This window comes from Eucyclogobius newberryi, unplaced genomic scaffold, assembly GCF_026437365.1.
Source record: "Eucyclogobius newberryi isolate DKJ021-1_F unplaced genomic scaffold, fEucNew1.0.hap1 SCAF_16, whole genome shotgun sequence".
Classification (NCBI taxonomy): domain Eukaryota; kingdom Metazoa; phylum Chordata; class Actinopteri; order Gobiiformes; family Gobiidae; genus Eucyclogobius; species Eucyclogobius newberryi.
The window spans coordinates 36,502,508-36,524,772 of record NW_027315790.1 but is presented as its reverse complement, the minus strand read 5'-3'; the positions used below and the strand labels follow the sequence as shown (position 1 = coordinate 36,524,772).

At 48.0% G+C, this 22,265-nt stretch overlaps 1 protein-coding gene across 1 annotated transcript; it reads right to left on the bottom strand.

Moving 5' to 3' along the window:
* Positions 1-619: 619 nt before the first annotated feature.
* On the bottom strand, positions 620-22,051 carry LOC140361558 (uncharacterized). Its single transcript, XM_072447270.1, has 7 exons — positions 21,916-22,051; positions 20,452-20,700; positions 13,110-13,398; positions 10,279-10,430; positions 9,686-9,913; positions 9,383-9,523; positions 620-1,962 (listed from the first exon to the last, which is right to left on the bottom strand). Exons 1-7 carry the CDS (start codon positions 21,947-21,949, stop codon positions 1,544-1,546), a joined length of 1,512 nt encoding a protein of 503 aa, XP_072303371.1. The 5' UTR covers positions 21,950-22,051; the 3' UTR covers positions 620-1,543.
* Positions 22,052-22,265: the final 214 nt, after the last annotated feature.

The window sequence follows — 22,265 nt, the reverse complement described above, 5'->3', positions numbered from 1 at the left end:
TCTGACTCCTCCCTCTCCCTGAGTCCTCTCTGACTCCTCCCTCTCCCTGACTCCTCCCTGACTCCTCTCTCTCCCTGACTCCTCTCTCTCCCTGACTCCTCTCTCTCCCTGACTCCTCCCTCTCCCTGACTCCTCCCTCTCCCTGACTCCTCCCTGACTCCTCCTTCTCCCTGACTCCTCTCTGACTCCTCCCTCTCCATGACTCCTCCCTCTCCCTGACTCCTCCCTCTCCCTGACTCCTCCCTGACTCCTCCCTCTCCATGGCTCCTCCCTCTCCATGGCTCCTCCCTCTCCCTGGCTCCTCCCTCTCCATGGCTCCTCCCTCTCCATGACTCCTCCCTCTCCCTGACTCCTCCCTCTCTCTGACTCCTCCCTGACTCCTCCCTCTCCATGGCTCCTCCCTCTCCATGGCTCCTCCCTCTCCCTGGCTCCTCCCTCTCCATGGCTCCTCCCTCTCCATGGCTCCTCCCTCTCCATGACTCCTCCCTCTCCCTGACTCCTCCCTCTCTCTGACTCCTCTCTCTCCCGGACTCCTCCCTCTCCCTGACTCCTCTCTAACTCCTCTCTCTCCATGGCTCCTCCCTCTCCATGACTCCTCCCTCTCCCTGACTCCTCCCTCTCTCTGACTCCTCTCTCTCTCTGACTCCTCTCTCTCCCGGACTCCTCCCTCTCCCTGACTCCTCTCTAACTCCTCTCTCTCCATGGCTCCTCCCTCTCCATGACTCCTCCCTCTCCCTGACTCCTCCCTCTCTCTGACTCCTCTCTCTCCCGGACTCCTCCCTCTCCCTGACTCCTCTCTAACTCCTCTCTCTCCATGGCTCCTCCCTCTCCATGGCTCCTCCCTCTCCCTGACTCCTCCCTCTCCCTGACTCCTCTCTAACTCCTCTCTCTCCATGACTCCTCCCTCTCCATGACTCCTCCCTCTCCCTGACTCCTCTCTGACTCCTTCCTCTCCCTGACTCCTCCCTGACTCCTCTCTCTCCATGACTCCTCCCTCTGCCTGGCTCCTCCCTCTCCCTGGCTCCTCCCTCTCCATGGCTCCTCCCTCTCCATGACTCCTCCCTCTCCATGACTCCTCCCTCTCCATGACTCCTCTCTGACTCCTTCCTCTCCCTGACTCCTCCCTGACTCCTCCCTCTCCATGGCTCCTCCCTCTCCATGGCTCCTCCCTCTCCCTGGCTCCTCCCTCTCCCTGGCTCCTCCCTCTCCATGGCTCCTCCCTCTCCCTGGCTCCTCCCTGGCTCAGTGCTGTTTGCGCAGATGGTTCTGCAGCGCCCCCTGGCTCCTCCCTCTCCATGGCTCCTCCCTCTCCATGGCTCCTCCCTCTCCATGACTCCTCTCTCTCCCGGACTCCTCCCTCTCCCTGACTCCTCTCTAACTCCTCTCTCTCCATGACTCCTCCCTCTGCCTGGCTCCTCCCTCTCCCTGGCTCTTCCCTCTCCATGGCTCCTCCCTCTCCCTGGCTTCTCCCTCTCCATGGCTCCTCCCTCTCCATGGCTCCTCCCTCTCCCTGGCTCCTCCCTCTCCCTGGCTCCTCCCTGGCTCAGTGCTGTTTGCGCAGATGGTTCTGCAGCGCCCCCTGCTTGCGGTAGACGTGTCCACACTGGTCACAGCGATACTCTCGGCTGTCGCGGTGCAGTCGGCCGTGCTCCTGCAGCTGGTGTCGGCGAGTGAAGCCTTTTCCGCAGATGGAGCAGCTGAAAGGTTTGGTGGCGGAGTGCGTGCGGCGGTGCGAGATCAGAGCCTCGTTCACGATGAAGGCGCGGCCGCAGAGCTCGCACACAAACGGGCGCTCCGACGAGTGGTACTTGAGGTGGCGTTTGAGGTCGGCGGGCCACGGAAAGGTCTTCCCGCACAGAGCGCAGGCGTGCGGGCGCTCGCCGGTGTGGATACGAGTGTGTCGGTACAGACTGGCGCTCTGAGAGAAGACTTTACCACAGACGCTGCACACGAAGCGGGAATCTGCGGGAGCAAAGCACCAGTTAGAACCGTGAATATGAAGATCATCATTTGTTCTACTCTCGGCGCACAAACCCAGGAACTATGAACCCTTTGTGACCCACCAGACAAACCCAGGAACTATGAACCCTTTGTGACCCACCAGACAAACCCAGGAACTATGAACCCTTTGTGACCCACCAGACAAACCCAGGAACTATGAACCCTTTGTGACCCACCAGACAAACCCAGGAACTATGAACCCTTTGTGACCCACCGGAGTCTTTATCTTTAGAAACCTGCAGAAAAGAAACCAATTAAAAATAGAGTGATAATTACTTTTGTGCAAGAAAGTGGAGAAAATGGAGGTTCCAGTTCTGGTACTTTGACATCCAGATAACCAGCCTCTCAAGCTAATGCTAAGATAACCAGCCTCTCAAGCTAATGCTAAGATAACCAGCCTCTCAAGCTAATGCTAAGATAACCAGCCTCTCAAGCTAATGCTAAGATAACCAGCCTCTCAAGCTAATGCTAAGATAACCAGCCTCTCAAGCTAATGCTAAGATAACCAGCCTCTCAAGCTAATGCTAAGATAACCAGCCTCTCAAGCTAATGCTAAGATAACCAGCCTCTCAAGCTAATGCTGAGATAACCAGCCTCTCAAGCTAATGCTAAGATAACCAGCCTCTCAAGCTAATGCTAAGATAACCAGCCTCTCAAGCTAATGCTAAGATTGAATCAGAATCAGAATAAAGTTTATTGCCATTTGTCAATGAACAGGTTCATGAACAAAGGAACTTGTCCTGGTGCAACACAAACATCACACACTGAACAATGAATAACTACAGGGTCTTCAAAATAGGTAAGAAAAGTTAAAAATATACATGATATGTACATAAAATAAAATATCTAGTGCAATAAAAAGTGACAGTGCAGTGAGTGCAAAGTGCTTAGGAAGTATTCATGAGTCCAACGGCAGAGGGAAAGAAACTGTTCTTATGACCTGAGGGGAGTGGCCTCCTGCCTGAGGGGAGTGGCCTCCTGCCTGAGGGGAGTGGCCTCCTGCCTGAGGGGAGTGGCCTCCTGCCTGAGGGGAGTGGCTCATATAGTCCGTGTCCAGGGTGAGACGGGTCGGCTGTGATCCGGCCTGTTCGTCCCAGAGTCCTGGAGACGTACAGGTCCTGCAGTCGATCACCTTCTCATCAGAGGGCGCTGTAGTCTCTGTTTGTCCCTGGCTGTGGCTTCAGAGTACCACACTTGAGGTCCTGGTGATGGGGCTCCCACTTGAGGCGATGAGGGTGGTGTCGTCATGGCAATGAGGGTGGTATCGTCCACAAACTTGATCAGTTTTACGGGGGCGTGGCTGGAGGTGCAGGGTTACAAATCAAACAGAAGAGCGCCCCCTGGAGGTGGGGAGAGACATAACGATTGATCAAGTGGTGGAGATTCCAGCGTGAGATGGCAGCATCCATCTTCTTCCTCTTCTCCAGGGCCGGGTTACAGGGGCCGCAGTCTAAGCAGGGACTCCCAGACTTCCCTCTCCCCAGACACTTCCTCAGACATTTCCATCCCTCTGAACTTTAGAACTATGAACTTGGGCCTCAAAACTCAAAATAAATGGATACTTTTGAATGTACTTTTGAACGTACTTTTGAATGTACTTTTGAATGTACTTTTGGAGTGTACTTTTGGAGTGTACTTTTGAACGTACTTGTGGAGTGTACTTTTGAACGTACTTGTGGAGTGTACTTTTGAACGTACTTGTGGAGTGTACTTTTGGAGTGTACTTTTGAACGTACTTGTGGAGTGTACTTTTGGAGTGTACTTGTGGAGTATACTTTTGAACGTACTTGTGGAGTGTACTTTTGGAGTGTACTTTTGAACGTACTTGTGGAGTGTACTTTTGGAGTGTACTTGTGGAGTGTACTTTTGGAGTGTACTTGTGGACTGTACTTTTGGAGTGTACTTGTGGAGTATACTTTTGAACGTACTTGTGGGGTGTACTTTTGGAGTGTACTTTTGAACGTACTTGTGTAGTGTACTTTTGGAGTGTACTTGTGGAGTGTACTTTTGAACGTACTTGTGGGGTGTACTTTTGGAGTCCACTTTTGAACGTACTTGTGGAGTGTACTTTTGGAGTGTACTTTTGAACGTACTTGTGGAGTGTACTTGTGGAGTGTACTTTTGGAGTATACTTTTGAACGTACTTGTGTAGTGTACTTTTGGAGTGTACTTGTGGAGTGTACTTTTGAACGTACTTGTGGGGTGTACTTTTGGAGTCCACTTTTGAACGTACTTGTGGAGTGTACTTTTGGAGTGTACTTTTGAACGTACTTGTGGAGTGTACTTGTGGAGTGTACTTTTGGAGTATACTTTTGAACGTACTTGTGGAGTGTACTTTTGGAGTGTACTTGTGGAGTGTACTTTTGAACGTACTTGTGGAGTGTACTTTTGAACGTACTTGTGGGGTGTACTTTTGGAGTGTACTTGTGGAGTGTACTTTTGAACGTACTTGTGGAGTATACTTTTGAACGTACTTGTGGAGTGTACTTTTGGAGTGTACTTTTGAACGTACTTGTGGAGTGTACTTGTGGAGTGTACTTTTGAACGTACTTGTGGAGTGTACTTTTGGAGTGTACTTGTGGAGTGTACTTTTGAACGTACTTGTGGAGTGTACTTTTGGAGTGTACTTGTGGAGTGTACTTTTGGAGTGTACTTTTGAACGTACTTGTGGAGTGTACTTGTGGAGTGTACTTTTGGAGTGTACCTTTGAACGTACTTTTGGAGTGTACTTTTGAATGTACTTTTGGAGTGTACTTTTGGAGTGTACTTTTGGAGTGTACTTTTGAATGTACTTTTGGAGTGTACTTTTGAATGTACTTTTGAATGTACTTTTGGAGTGTACTTTTGAATGTACTTTGGAGTGTACTTTGGAGTGTACTTTTGGAGTGTACTTTTGAATGTACTTTGGAGTGTACTTTGGAGTGTACTTTGGAGTGTACTTTTGGAGTGTACTTTTGAATGTACTTTTGAATGTACTTTTGAATGTACTTTTGGAGTGTACTTTTGGAGTGTACTTGTGGACTGTACTTTTGGAGTGTACTTGTGGAGTATACTTTTGAACGTACTTGTGGGGTGTACTTTTGGAGTGTACTTTTGAACGTACTTGTGTAGTGTACTTTTGGAGTGTACTTGTGGAGTGTACTTTTGAACGTACTTGTGGGGTGTACTTTTGGAGTCCACTTTTGAACGTACTTGTGGAGTGTACTTTTGGAGTGTACTTTTGAACGTACTTGTGGAGTGTACTTGTGGAGTGTACTTTTGGAGTATACTTTTGAACGTACTTGTGTAGTGTACTTTTGGAGTGTACTTGTGGAGTGTACTTTTGAACGTACTTGTGGGGTGTACTTTTGGAGTCCACTTTTGAACGTACTTGTGGAGTGTACTTTTGGAGTGTACTTTTGAACGTACTTGTGGAGTGTACTTGTGGAGTGTACTTTTGGAGTATACTTTTGAACGTACTTGTGGAGTGTACTTTTGGAGTGTACTTGTGGAGTGTACTTTTGAACGTACTTGTGGAGTGTACTTTTGAACGTACTTGTGGGGTGTACTTTTGGAGTGTACTTGTGGAGTGTACTTTTGAACGTACTTGTGGAGTATACTTTTGAACGTACTTGTGGAGTGTACTTTTGGAGTGTACTTTTGAACGTACTTGTGGAGTGTACTTGTGGAGTGTACTTTTGAACGTACTTGTGGAGTGTACTTGTGGAGTGTACTTTTGAACGTACTTGTGGAGTGTACTTTTGGAGTGTACTTGTGGAGTGTACTTTTGGAGTGTACTTTTGAACGTACTTGTGGAGTGTACTTGTGGAGTGTACTTTTGGAGTGTACCTTTGAACGTACTTTTGGAGTGTACTTTTGAATGTACTTTTGGAGTGTACTTTTGGAGTGTACTTTTGGAGTGTACTTTTGAATGTACTTTTGGAGTGTACTTTTGAATGTACTTTTGAATGTACTTTTGGAGTGTACTTTTGAATGTACTTTGGAGTGTACTTTGGAGTGTACTTTTGGAGTGTACTTTTGAATGTACTTTTGAATGTACTTTGGAGTGTACTTTGGAGTGTACTTTGGAGTGTACTTTTGGAGTGTACTTTTGAATGTACTTTTGAATGTACTTTTGAATGTACTTTTGGAGTGTACTTTTGGAGTGTACTTTTGAATGTACTTTTGGAGTGTACTTTTGGAGTGTACTTTTGGAGTGTACTTTTGAATGTACTTTTGAATGTACTTTGGAGTGTACTTTTGGAGTGTACTTTTGAATGTACTTTTGGAGTGTACTTTTGGAGTGTACTTTTGGAGTGTACTTTTGGAGTGTACTTTTGAATGTACTTTGGAGTGTACTTTTGGAGTGTACTTTTGGAGTGTACTTTTGGAGTGTACTTTTGAATGTACTTTGGAGTGTACTTTTGGAGTGTACTTTTGGAGTGTACTTTTGAATGTACTTTTGATGACAAATTTGAGGAGCTCAACCCTCTGTGACGATCTTATATTACAAGCCTTGAAATAATTATTTTTACATCCCTGTCAACATGACAGGTACCGATCATTTGGTACCTGTCATGGCTAATTCTGAATCAGTCACAGTTTTAAACAATTAACTTCACTACTCTTTAATGCAGCATATTCATTTAAAAATAAAATTGCCACAAACAGATTAAATTATATAAAAGTATGCTTATTGGCCCCTCATTGTAGCTCTTTTAAGCATTATATAATTTATTAGTGAGATGATCTCCGTGGTAACGCTCGGGGGAGGGGCTTGAAACTTTCCTTTGGCTCACGCCAACAACAAACAGATTTGTGAAGAACAAAAAAGCATTTACAGGTAAGATTACGCTCTGGAACTACCCGTCTCCTCTTCTCTCTTTCCCTCTGAGATAAAATGTGAATATATGATTATATTTCTGTGATGTATTTTATCTGCATAATAGTGATATATTATCTGCATCATTAGTCTAAGAGAAAAACGGGTGTGTGACAGCATTTGTTTGTGAAGGGGTCGTAAAGATGGAGCAACGGAATGTTTACTCAGGGGAGTTTGGGTAACACCCCAGGGGGGGAGTTGCACCCCCCCTTGCAGGCTTTATCTCTACGGAAAAATACCAGCTGTTGTAAAAGACAAGTGCCTTGATGTGAAGCTGACCAATGAGAAATGTGACCCGCCTATTCCAGAATATCTAATAAAACCAACATGCATGAGAAAAAACGGTGTGAGACGCAGGAGGGTCACGCAGGCTGCTTACAACAGCCTGCGTGACCGGTCCCGGCGTTTTTTCCGTGCATGCCACACAAAAGTCTGATATTTCTGTGTCATTTCATATTCTAAGTTGAATTGTGTTCTCTATGTGTTAAGGAATAGCATTGGTGTATGTCTCATTCCATGACACCCTCCCTCTGGGCCGCTCTGGTGGAGCGTCCAAAGCGTCTGACGCTCAAACTCCTCCCACGTGTTGCCCCACTCTTTGAGAAGGACGGCTCTAGCCAGTCACTTAGCGAGATCATCATCAATCCATTTCTTGACAGTGATCGTCTTGAGTGTCCTGCAGCCGCAGGTTGTTCTTTGTGTTTGACACATGTGCTCCGCCGCTTCCGCCGCTTCCGCTGCTTCCGCCGCTTCCGCTGCTTTACTGTAGTGTAGCGCGCCCAGTTTGTGCAGAGGAATCGCTGTGGGCATGTTCACCACATTGATTTTGCCAATTAAAAATATATTACAGCGAAAAATTATGATTTTGGAGTCGGTCAAAACAGATTTTTGCGTCGGTCATTGACCGTGTCCGACACGTTATTTCTAGGCTTGTAATTAGCTCGGCCCACTTTATCCTTAAGGTCCCGAATAATGGGAAGTAAAGTCACTCCTTTCCAAGGGTGAAATTAAACCCCCAGATACTTCAACCTGTCTTCACTTGGAGTGTACTTTTGGAGTGTACCTGTGGAGTGTACTTTTGAACGTACTTGTGGAGTGTACTTTTGAACGTACTTTTGGAGTGTACTTTTGAACATACTTGTGGAGTGTACTTTTGGAGTGTACTTTTGAACGTACTTGTGGAGTGTACTTTTGAACGTACTTTTGGAGTGTACTTTTGAACGTACTTGTGGAGTGTACTTGTGGACTGTACTTGTGGAGTGTATTTGTGGAGTGTACTTGTGGAGTGTACTTGTGGAGTGTACTTTTGGAGTGTACTTGTGGAGTGTACATGTGGAGTGTACATGTGGAGTGTACTTGTGGAGTGTACATGTGGAGTGTACTTGTGGAGTGTACTTGTGGAGTGTACTTTTGGAGTGTACTTTTGGAGTGTACTTTTGGAGTGTACTTGTGGAGTGTACTTGTGGAGTGTACTTGTGGAGTGTACTTGTGGAGTGTACTTGTGGAGTGTACTTTTGGAGTGTACTTGTGGAGTGTACATGTGGAGTGTACTTGTGGAGTGTACTTGTGGAGTGTACATGTGGAGTGTACTTTTGGAGTGTACTTGTGGAGTGTACATGTGGAGTGTACATGTGGATTGTACTTTTGGATTGTACTTTTGGAGTGTACTTGTGGAGTGTACATGTGGAGTGTACTTTTGGAGTGTACTTGTGGAGTGTACTTGTGGAGTGTACATGTGGAGGGTACTTGTGGAGGGTACTTGTGGAGTGTACTTGTGGAGTGTACATGTGGAGGGTACTTGTGGAGGGTACTTGTGGAGTGTACTTGTGGAGTGTACATGTGGAGTGTACATGTGGAGTGTACTTGTGGAGGGTACTTGTGGAGTGTACATGTGGAGTGTACATGTGGAGTGTACATGTGGAGGGTACATGTGGAGGGTACTTGTGGAGTGTACATGTGGAGGGTACTTGTGGAGGGTACTTGTGGAGTGTACTTGTGGAGTGTACATGTGGAGTGTACATGTGGAGTGTACTTGTGGAGGGTACTTGTGGAGGGTACTTGTGGAGTGTACTTGTGGAGTGTACATGTGGAGGGTACTTGTGGAGGGTACTTGTGGAGTGTACTTGTGGAGTGTACATGTGGATTGTACATGTGGAGTGTACTTGTGGAGGGTACTTGTGGAGTGTACATGTGGAGTGTACATGTGGAGTGTACATGTGGAGGGTACTTGTGGAGGGTACTTGTGGAGTGTACATGTGGAGGGTACTTGTGGAGGGTACTTGTGGAGTGTACTTGTGGAGTGTACATGTGGAGTGTACATGTGGAGTGTACTTGTGGAGGGTACTTGTGGAGTGTACATGTGGAGTGTACTTGTGGAGTGTACTTGTGGAGGCAGGAAAAAAGGCCATCACAAAGTAATGGACACAAACATCACCAACAATCAAGGTCTGAGAGAGGGACAGACATCAGACAAATGGAAAAAAAGACATTAGTCCCCAATGACAACACTAAAAAAAGTACCTTTAGTCTTCTGTTTGCTCATCTCCTCGTCTCCGCCTCTTGCCTCCTCGTCTCCTTTTTTTACCTCCTTGTCTCCTTGTCTTGCCCCTTCTTTCCTGGTGAACCCTCCTCGCTCTGACTTCTTTTCCCGTGGGTTTCTTTCTCCACCTGACTCATTTCCTACCTCGCCTCCTCTCCCCTCGCCTCCTCTCCCCTTGTCTCCTCTACCCTCGCCTCCTCTACCCTCGCCTCCTCTCCCCTCAACTCCTCTCCCCTCGTCTCCTCTCCCCTCGTCTCCTCTCCCCTCGTCTCCTCTCCCCTCGCCTCCTCTCCCCTCGTCTCCTCGCCCCTCGTCTCCTAGCTCCTCCTTCCTTGTCTCTTTGACGTGGAAACACTTGTGGCTCAGCAGGTGTGAGTTGTGGACAAACGTGCGTGCACAGACTTTGCATGTGAGGCGGCGGCCTGAGTGGGCGGAGTTAACGTGCATAAGCAGGTAACCACGGTGAGTGTAGCTCCGCCCACACACCTCGCAGGTGAAAAGTTCCTCTGAACCTGGACACAATGACAAACAAACAAGGAAAGACCTGGTTTAGACCGGGTTTAATCCTGGTTTCCTGGTTTAGACCGGGTTTAATCCTGGTTTAGTCCAGGTTTAGTCCTGGTTTAGACCGGGTTTAATCCTGGTTTAGTCCTGGTTTAGTCCTGGTTTAGACCGGGTTTAATCCTGGTTTAGTCCAGGTTTAGTCCTGGTTTAGACCGGGTTTAATCCTGGTTTAGTCCTGGTTTAGTCCTGGTTTAGACCGGGTTTAATCCTGGTTTAGTCCTGGTTTAGTCCAGGTTTAGTCCTGGTTTAGACCAGGTTTAATCCTGGTTTAGTCCTGGTTTAGTCCCGGTTTAGTCCCGGTTTAGGGTCCTACCGCTGCAGTTGGGCTTGTGTTTCTTCAGGGTCTCAGTCCGACAGAACGACAGTCCGCACTTGTCACATTTGAACGGTTTCCGTCCCGTGTGACGTGTCATGTGACCCACGAGGTCACGCTTTTTACGGAAGGTCCGGTCGCACGTGCTGCACCTGAACACACCACAGACACAATAATACAGACTGCGCCTGAACACACCACAGACACAATAATACAGACTGCACCTGAACACACCACAGACACAATAATACAGACTGCACCTGAACACACCACAGACACAATAATACAGACTGCACCTGAACACACCACAGACACAATAATACAGACTGCGCCTGAACACACCACAGACACAATAATACAGACTGCGCCTGAACACACCACAGACACAATAATACAGACTGCACCTGAACACACCACAGACACAATAATACAGACTGCACCTGAACACACCACAGACACAATAATACAGACTGCACCTGAACACACCACAGACACAATAATACAGACTGCACCTGAACACACCACAGACACAATAATACAGACTGCACCTGAACACACCACAGACACAATAATACAGACTGCGCCTGAACACACCACAGACACAATAATACAGACTGCACCTGAACACACCACAGACACAATAATACAGACTGCACCTGAACACACCACAGACACAATAATACAGACTGCACCTGAACACACCACAGACACAATAATACAGACTGCGCCTGAACACACCACAGACACAATAATACAGACTGCGCCTGAACACACCACAGACACAATAATACAGACTGCGCCTGAACACACCACAGACACAATAATACAGACTGCGCCTGAACACACCACAGACACAATAATACAGACTGCGCCTGAACACACCACAGACACAATAATACAGACTGCACCTGAACACACCACAGACACAATAATACAGACTGCACCTGAACACACCACAGACACAATAATACAGACTGCACCTGAACACACCACAGACACAATAATACAGACTGCGCCTGAACACACCACAGACACAATAATACAGACTGCGCCTGAACACACCACAGACACAATAATACAGACTGCGCCTGAACACACCACAGACACAATAATACAGACTGCGCCTGAACACACCACAGACACAATAATACAGACTGCGCCTGAACACACCACAGACACAATAATACAGACTGCGCCTGAACACACCACAGACACAATAATACAGACTGCGCCTGAACACACCACAGACACAATAATACAGACTGCACCTGAACACACCACAGACACAATAATACAGACTGCGCCTGAACACACCACAGACACAATAATACAGACTGCACCTGAACACACCACAGACACAATAATACAGACTGCACCTGAACACACCACAGACACAATAATACAGACTGCGCCTGAACACACCACAGACACAATAATACAGACTGCGCCTGAACACACCACAGACACAATAATACAGACTGCGCCTGAACACACCACAGACACAATAATACAGACTGCGCCTGAACACACCACAGACACAATAATACAGACTGCGCCTGAACACACCACAGACACAATAATACAGACTGCACCTGAACACACCACAGACACAATAATACAGACTGCGCCTGAACACACCACAGACACAATAATACAGACTGCACCTGAACACACCACAGACACAATAATACAGACTGCGCCTGAACACACCACAGACACAATAATACAGACTGCGCCTGAACACACCACAGACACAATAATACAGACTGCGCCTGAACACACCACAGACACAATAATACAGACTGCGCCTGAACACACCACAGACACAATAATACAGACTGCGCCTGAACACACCACAGACACAATAATACAGACTGCGCCTGAACACACCACAGACACAATAATACAGACTGCACCTGAACACACCACAGACACAATAATACAGACTGCACCTGAACACACCACAGACACAATAATACAGACTGCACCTGAACACACCACAGACACAATAATACAGACTGCACCTGAACACACCACAGACACAATAATACAGACTGCGCCTGAACACACCACAGACACAATAATACAGACTGCGCCTGAACACACCACAGACACAATAATACAGACTGCGCCTGAACACACCACAGACACAATAATACAGACTGCGCCTGAACACACCACAGACACAATAATACAGACTGCGCCTGAACACACCACAGACACAATAATACAGACTGCACCTGAACACACCACAGACACAATAATACAGACTGCACCTGAACACACCACAGACACAATAATACAGACTGCACCTGAACACACCACAGACACAATAATACAGACTGCACCTGAACACACCACAGACACAATAATACAGACTGCACCTGAACACACCACAGACACAATAATACAGACTGCACCTGAACACACCACAGACACAATAATACAGACTGCACCTGAACACACCACAGACACAATAATACAGACTGCACCTGAACACACCACAGACACAATAATACAGACTGCACCTGAACACACCACAGACACAATAATACAGACTGCACCTGAACACACCACAGACACAATAATACAGACTGCACCTGAACACACCACAGACACAATAATACAGACTGCACCTGAACACCATCCGGGGCCGGCTCGCGGGGGCAGCAGTCTAAGGAGGGAGGCCCAGACTTGCCTCACCCCGGACACTTCCCCCAACCCTAACCCTTCACACTCGGCTCATTCAAAACATTAAATTCTTGTACAGCAAACAACAGAAGGACAAAAATCAGACATAAAAAAACATGAGACAAAAAGAGAGAGAGCACCTGTACTCGGCCCGCACTCTGAGCTGTGATGTCATTGGGGGCGGGGATTCAGGGGTGACGTCACTTCCTCCCTCAGACTCTTTTGGTTTGGCGTTTTCCTCTTCTATCATCTCTGTATCCTTCCTCTTCCTTTTCTCACCCCTCTCTTTTCCTTCTTCTTCCTCTCTCTTCTCCTCTTCCTCTCTCTTCTCCTCTTCCTCTCTCTGCTCCTCTTCCTCTCTCTGCTCCTCTTCCTCTCTCTGCTCCTCTTCCTCTCTCTGCTCCTCTTCCTCTTGTTTAATCTCTGGACCTGAAACACAAAGTACAGCACAGACGTTTAGCCACACACGCACGCACACGCGCAAGCTATTTAAATAAAAACATCTCAACATGTCAAATTAGATTTTAACATAGGACCCCTTATTTTTTTTTGGGGCCCGGCCGGGCACAGCTCGAAAGAGCGATGTGGGGTCGTCCTCCTGTGGGCCCCCCACCCGCAGGAGGATCCATAAGGGGCCTCGACGACCACATCTCCAGACACAGAGACTAACTCTGGGGACATTGAATGTCCCCTCGCTGGGGGGAGGAGCCTGAGCTTGTGCTGGGGGGAGGAGCCTGAGCTTGTGCGGGAGGTTGAGCGATATCGACTAGATATAGTCGGCTTCACCTCCAGCACAGTTTGGGCTCTGGAACCATCTCCTCCAGAGGGACTGGACGCTCCACTTCTCTGGTGCTGCCCTCGGGGAGAGGCGGGGCTGGTGTGGGCGGGGCTGGTGTGGGCGGGGCTGGTGTGGGCTTGCTTATAGCCCCTCAGCTTCAGCCGCCACATGTTGGAGTTCAACCCCGGTGGACGAGATGGTCGCTCCCTTCGCCTTCAGGTGGGGGAAATGTCTCTCACTGTTGTGTCGGTCCAGGGGCCGAACAGCAGTGCCTTCTTGGAGTCCTTGGGAGGGGAACTGGACAGTGCACTGACCGGGGACTCTGTTCTACTGGGGGACTTCAACGCCCATTTGGACAATAACGGTGACACCTGGAGAGGGGCGGAGCCCCGATCTGAACCCGAGCGGTCAGTTATTGAACACCATGTTCAACACAAGGTCCATCAGGTCACATGGCACCAGGACACAGGAGGTGTCCTGGTGCGTGTCTCGGACACTCGGGTGAAGAGAGGGGCGGAGCTGTAGAGCACCACCTGGTGGTGAGTTGGATCCTCTGGTGGACGAGGAAGCTGGACAGACTTGGCCCAAGTGCATTGTGGGGGTCTGTGGGGATCGTCTTGTGGAGCCTCTGTCAGGAGGGTCTTCAACTCACATCTCCAGGAGAGCTGCTCCCATGTCCCGTGGGAGACTCCCCCCTCACCACCGTGGACTCCCTCCGCTTCCTCTGCACCATCATCACCAGGACCTCAAGTGGGAGGAGCCACAATCAGCTCCTCATCAAGAAGCTCCAGCAGAGGATGTACTTCCTGCAGCAGCTGAAGAAAGACAAGCTGATGATGGTGCAGTTCTACCATCATCACCTCCTCCATCACAGTGTGGTACGCTGGAGCCACACCCAGGGACAAACAGAGACTACAGCGCCCTCTGCTGAGAAGGTGATCAGCTGCAGACTTCCATCTCTGCAGGACCTGTACGTCTCCAGGACTCTGGGACGAGCAGGTCGGATAAACCTTTTCTGATTCTGAGAGACCTGTCCCCAACCCGAAGGCGTAGGGACCCTCTCACCCCAAGATTGGGCCCCGGTAACGCCAATCCGGGCGACGTAACTGGCCTTGATGTCCCTCTATTCATAAGAGGCTTCTGAACCACTCTTGGTCTGACCTGTCACTTAGGACCCATTTGCCTTGGGAGACCCGACCAGGGGCTTAAAGCCCCCGACAACAGAGCTCCTGGGATCAATCGGAAAGGAAAATGATAGTGGGGAATTTTTTCCGCAAAACCATTGGCCCAATTTATTAGTCAAAATCAATTCATGGTGTTACAATTGATGGGATGGAACACAAAATAGTTTGTTATTGTATTTGACCAAACCAAACATTTCCAAACCCAACGTGATGCATTTTCTTCAAGAAGTTGGTCCAATGTCTGGATACAAATTAAATCTACTAATCTAGATCTACTAATTCAAATGGCAAACGGAAGTTCTTTGATATTTAGGTGTGGTACTCCATAGACACCGATCAACCATCTTGGAGAAAATTATACCTCTTTTTTTTACTACTTTATAAAAATAAAATAAAGGTTTTTGGCCCATACACTTTATTCAGCAGGACAGTGTAGCATGAAATCCATCCGGCAGTTCAATGAGAGGAATAAAACAAACTCTTGTGGCAAGGCAAGAAACCTTGAACGCAATTTGAAACTACAATTATCTAAAGTAAAAAGGGGCGGGGTTTACCTTGTGTGTAAAAGTACTTTATTTCAGGTGAAATGTTTGCGTTGCTGGTGTGACCCAGAATGTGAAGCTCAATGGTCTTATACTGAGAGTCATGTGGTGCCTGAGGTTCCTGTACAGGTCTTATACTGAGAGTCATGTGGTGCCGGGGGTTCCTGTACAGGTCTTATACTGAGACTAATGTGGTGCCTGAGGTTCCTGTACAGGTCTAATACTGAGAGTCATGTGGTGCCTGAGGTTCCTGTACAGGTCTCATACTGAGAGTCATGTGGTGCCGAGGGTTCCTGTACAGGTCTTATACTGAGAGTCATGTGGTGCCTGAGGTTCCTGTACAGGTCTTATACTGAGAGTCATGTGGTGCCTGAGGTTCCTGTACAGGTCTTATACTGAGAGTCATGTGGTGCCTGAGGTTCCTGTACAGGTCTTATACTGAGAGTCATGTGGTGCCTGAGGTTCCTGTACAGGTCTTATACTGAGAGTCATGTGGTGCCGAGGGTTCCTGTACAGGTCTTATACTGAGAGTCATGTGGTGCCTGAGGTTCCTGTACGGGTCTTATACTGAGAGTCATGTGGTGCCTGAGGTTCCTGTACAGGCCTTATACTGAGAGTCATGTGGTGCCTGAGGTTCCTGTACAGGTCTCATACTGAGAGTCATGTGGTGCCGAGGGTTCCTGTACAGGTCTTATACTGAGAGTCATGTGGTGCCTGAGGTTCCTGTACAGGTCTTATACTGAGAGTCATGTGGTGCCTGAGGTTCCTGTACAGGTCTTATACTGAGAGTCATGTGGTGCCTGAGGTTCCTGTACAGGTCTTATACTGAGAGTCATGTGGTGCCTGAGGTTCCTGTACAGGTCTTATACTGAGAGTCATGTGGTGCCTGAGGTTCCTGTACAGGTCTTATACTGAGAGTCATCTGGTGCCTGAGGTTCCTGTACAGGTCTTATACTGAGAGTCATGTGGTGCCTGAGGTTCCTGTACAGGTCTTATACTGAGAGTCATGTGGTGCCTGAGGTTCCTGTAGAGGTCTTATACTGAGAGTCATGTGGTGCCTGAGGTTCCTGTACAGGTCTTATACTGAGAGTCATGTGGTGCCGGGGGTTCCTGTACAGGTCTTATACTGAGAGTCATGTGGTGCCTGAGGTTCCTGTACAGGTCTTATACTGAGAGTCATGTGGTGCCGGGGGTTCCTGTACAGGTCTTATACTGAGAGTCATGTGGTGCCTGAGGTTCCTGTACAGGTCTTATACTGAGAGTCATGTGGTGCCTGAGGTTCCTGTACAGGTCTAATACTGAGAGTCATGTGGTGCCTGAGGTTCCTGTACAGGTCTTATACTGAGAGTCATGTGGTGCCTGAGGTTCCTGTACAGGTCTAATACTGAGAGTCATGTGGTGCCTGAGGTTCCTGTACAGGTCTCATACTGAGAGTCATGTGGTGCCGGGGGTTCCTGTACAGGTCTTATACTGAGAGTCATGTGGTGCCTGAGGTTCCTGTACAGGTCTTATACTGAGAGTCATGTGGTGCCTGAGGTTCCTGTACAGGTCTTATACTGAGAGTCATGTGGTGCCTGAGGTTCCTGTACAGGTCTTATACTGAGAGTCATGTGGTGCCGAGGGTTCCTGTACAGGTCTTATACTGAGAGTCATGTGGTGCCTGAGGTTCCTGTACAGGTCTTATACTGAGAGTCATGTGGTGCCTGAGGTTCCTGTACAGGTCTTATACTGAGAGTCATGTGGTGCCTGAGGTTCCTGTACAGGTCTTATACTGAGAGTCATGTGGTGCCTGAGGTTCCTGTACAGGTCTTATACTGAGAGTCATGTGGTGCCTGAGGTTCCTGTACAGGTCTTATACTGAGAGTCATCTGGTGCCTGAGGTTCCTGTACAGGTCTTATACTGAGACTAATGTGGTGCCTGAGGTTCCTGTACAGGTCTTATACTGAGAGTCATGTGGTGCCTGAGGTTCCTGTACAGGTCTTATACTGAGAGTCATGTGGTGCCTGAGGTTCCTGTAGAGGTCTTATACTGAGAGTCATGTGGTGCCTGAGGTTCCTGTACAGGTCTTATACTGAGAGTCATGTGGTGCCGGGGGTTCCTGTACAGGTCTTATACTGAGAGTCATGTGGTGCCTGAGGTTCCTGTACAGGTCTTATACTGAGAGTCATGTGGTGCCTGAGGTTCCTGTACAGGTCTTATACTGAGAGTCATGTGGTGCCGGGGGTTCCTGTACAGGTCTTATACTGAGAGTCATGTGGTGCCTGAGGTTCCTGTACATGTCTAATACTGAGAGTCATGTGGTGCCTGAGGTTCCTGTACAGGTCTTATACTGAGAGTCATGTGGTGCCTGAGGTTCCTGTACAGGTCTAATACTGAGAGTCATGTGGTGCCTGAGGTTCCTGTACAGGTCTTATACTGAGAGTCATGTGGTGCCTGAGGTTCCTGTACAGGTCTAATACTGAGAGTCATGTGGTGCCTGAGGTTCCTGTACAGGTCTCATACTGAGAGTCATGTGGTGCCGGGGGTTCCTGTACAGGTCTTATACTGAGAGTCATGTGGTGCCTGAGGTTCCTGTACAGGTCTTATACTGAGAGTCATGTGGTGCCTGAGGTTCCTGTACAGGTCTTATACTGAGAGTCATGTGGTGCCTGAGGTTCCTGTACAGGTCTTATACTGAGAGTCATGTGGTGCCGGGGGTTCCTGTACAGGTCTTATACTGAGAGTCATGTGGTGCCGGGGGTTCCTGTACAGGTCTTATACTGAGAGTCATGTGGTGCCTGAGGTTCCTGTACAGGTCTTATACTGAGAGTCATGTGGTGCCTGAGGTTCCTGTACAGGTCTTATACTGAGAGTCATGTGGTGCCGGGGGTTCCTGTACAGGTCTAATACTGAGAGTCATGTGGTGCCTGAGGTTCCTGTACAGGTCTAATACTGAGAGTCATGTGGTCATGAGTTGAAAGAGAAACAGGACTTTTATAGGTTTTTACAAATAAAGAGTTATTATAATTGAGAAATTAAACAATAAAATGTGTCATGTTTCTTCATAACTTCAGGTCAAAGGTCAAAGGTCTCATTCTTCACAGGGAAATGCAACTGTTGGAGAAACAGCGCCACCAGGAGGCAAACCACTGACGTGTTCTGGGACTGTCCTGTCAATCACATGTGACCGACATACGGAAGATTTGTAAAAGGACAAGTTTAACAGACTTTGGACCTTTGGTTTTATGTTTCGTGTGTCACGAATCTGTTTTCAGTGATAGTTTGTGCCGTTTGTGTTCTTTTTGTTGTAGTTTAATGCTCTCTGGTCATGTTCTGTGCTTTATGCTCTTTATATGTTCTAAATAATAATAAAAGAAACATATTTAAATACAAAAATAAATACAAATTCTGGAGGTGCCACTGGTGCAGGGCCACATGTGTGTTACATGTAGTATGTCCCGGTGCAGGGCCACATGTGTGTTACATGTAGTATGTCCTGGTGCAGGGCCACATGTGTGTTACATGTAGTATGTCCCGGTGCAGGGCCACATGTGTGTTACATGTAGTATGTCCTGGTGCAGGGCCACATGTGTGTTACATGTAGTATGTCCCGGTGCAGGGCCACATGTGTGTTACATGTAGTATGTCCCGGTGCAGGGCCACATGTGTGTTACATGTAGTATGTCCCGGTGCAGGGCCACATGTGTGTTACGTCTAGTATGTCCTGGTGCAGGGCCACATGTGTGTTACATGTAGTATGTCCCGGTGCAGGGCCACATGTGTGTTACATGTAGTATGTCCCGGTGCAGGGCCACATGTGTGTTACATGTAGTATGTCCCGGTGCAGGGCCACATGTGTGTTACATGTAGTATGTCCCGGTGCAGGGCCACATGTGTGTTACATGTAGTATGTCCCGGTGCAGGGCCACATGTGTGTTACATGTAGTATGTCCCGGTGCAGGGCCACATGTGTGTTACATGTAGTATGTCCCGGTGCAGGGCCACATGTGTGTTACATGTAGTATGTCCCGGTGCAGGGCCACATGTGTGTTACATGTAGTATGTCCCGGTGCAGGGCCACATGTGTGTTACGTGTAATATGTCCTGGTGCAGGGCCACATGTGTGTTACGTGTAGTATGTCCTGGTGCAGGGCCACATGTGTGTTACGTGTAGTATGTCCTGGTGCAGGGCCACATGTGTGTTACGTGTAGTATGTCCCGGTGCAGGGCCACATGTGTGTTACGTGTAGTATGTCCCGGTGCAGGGCCACATGTGTGTTACATGGAGTATGTCCCGGTGCAGGGCCACATGTGTGTTACATGTAGTATGTCCTGGTGCAGGGCCACATGTGTGTTACATGTAATATGTCCTGGTGCAGGGCCACATGTGTGTTACATGTAGTATGTCCCGGTGCAGGGCCACATGTGTGTTACATGTAGTATGTCCTGGTGCAGGGCCACATGTGTGTTACATGTAGTATGTCCTGGTGCAGGGCCACATGTGTGTTACATGTAGTATGTCCTGGTGCAGGGCCACATGTGTGTTACATGTAGTATGTCCCGGTGCAGGGCCACATGTGTGTTACATGTAGTATGTCCTGGTGCAGGGCCACATGTGTGTTACGTGTAGTATGTCCCGGTGCAGGGCCACATGTGTGTTACATGGAGTATGTCCTGGTGCAGGGCCACATGTGTGTTACATGTAGTATGTCCCGGTGCAGGGCCACATGTGTGTTACATGGAGTATGTCCTGGTGCAGGGCCACATGTGTGTTACATGTAATATGTCCTGGTGCAGGGCCACATGTGTGTTACATGTAGTATGTCCTGGTGCAGGGCCACATGTGTGTTACATGTAGTATGTCCTGGTGCAGGGCCACATGTGTGTTACATGTAGTATGTCCCGGTGCAGGGCCACATGTGTGTTACATGTAGTATGTCCTGGTGCAGGGCCACATGTGTGTTACATGTAGTTCCTCCTGTGTGTCCTAGGCCCTACCTTTGGAGGTGACACGCAGCTCCTCCTCCCTCAGCTCCTCCTCCCTCAGCTCCTCCTTCACCTCCTCCCTCAGCTCCTCCTTCACCTCCTCCCTCAGCTCCTCCCTCAGCTCCTCCCTCAGCTCCTCCTTCACCTCCTCCTTCACCTCCTCCTTCATCTCCTCCCTTAGCTCCTCCTTCACATGGACTTGGATCAAAGTCAGATCCTGGTCCTGGTTTGGACTCCCCAGGTCCACATCTGAGACGTGTTCTGGAACAAACAAATAAACCATCATTAATGAGAATAAACGAGGAGTAAACGTGGACTAAACCAGGTCTAAAAGAGGACTAAACAAGGTCTAAATGAGGACTAACCCAGGTCTAAATGAGGACTAAACCTGGACTAAACCAAGTCTAAACCAGGTCTAAACGAGGACTAAACCAGGTCTAAATGAGGACTAAACCTGGACTAAACCAGGTCTAAACGAGGACTAAACCTGGACTAAACGAGGACTAAACCTGGACTAAACGAGGTCTAAACCAGGTCCAAACCTGGACTAAACCAGGTCTAAACCAGGACTAAACCTGGACAAAACCAGGTGTAAACCAGGTCTAAGCCTGGACAAAACCAGGTCTAAACCTGGACTAAATCTGGACAAAACCAGGTCTAAACCAGGACTAAACCATAAGTAAACCAGGACTAAACCAGTACTAAACCAGGTTTAAAACAGGACTAAACCTGGACAAAACCAGGTCTAAACCAGAGCTGAACCTGGACTAAACCAGGTCTGAACGGGGACTAAACCAGGTCTAAACCAGGACTAAACCTGGACAAAACCAGGACTAAACCAGGTCTAAACCAGGACTAAACCTGGACAAAACCAGGTCTAAACCAGGGCTAAACCTGGTCTAAACCAGGACTAAACCAGGTCTAAACCAGGACTAAACCTGGTCTAAACCAGGACTAAACCAGGTCTAAACCAAGACAAAACCAGGACTAAACCAGGACTAAACCTGGACAAAACCAGGTCTAAACCAGGGCTAAATCAGGACTAAACCTGGTCTAAACCAGAACTAAACCAGGTCTAAACCAGGTCTAAACCAGGTCTAAACCAGGACTAAACCTGGTCTAAACCAGGACTAAACCAGGTCTAAACCAGGACTAAACCAGGACTAAACCAGGTCTAAACCAGGACTAAACCTGGTCTAAACCAGGACTAAACCAGGTCTAAACCAGGACTAAACCTGGACTAAACCAGGTCTAAACCTGGACAAAACCAGGACTAAACCAGGTCTAAACCAGGACTAAACCTGGACAAAACCAGGTCTAAACCTGGACTAAATCTGGACAAAACCAGGTCTAAACCAGGTCTAAATCAGGACTAAACCAGGTCTAAACCAGGACTAAACCTGGTCTAAACCAGGACTAAACAAGGACTAAACCAGATCTAAACCAGGACTAAACCAGGGCTAATTCATTACAGACCTGACTGACACATAAAGAAGGCCATTGTCTCCATTCTGAGCCTGTTTTAGTCTGTTCTCTTCATGAACTCCTCATTCACGCTTAGTAAACACTCAGTTTGTGTTCATTTATTTCTCTTCTGCGGGCGCCATGTTGGTCAAGTTTCCCACGGTCACCTTCACTTCCGTTTTTTGTGACAACTCAAGGCAAAAGATGTCGAAACTTGTGAAATATTGAAAATTACAATTAATATTGGGATTGAAACCACTAATGCAACATAGAAACAGCGTCTCTGTGATTTATAGGGAGTAAAACACCAGAATCAGACATTAAATAGGGCCAGAGCCACAAACCACAGCAGGAAATGCGCA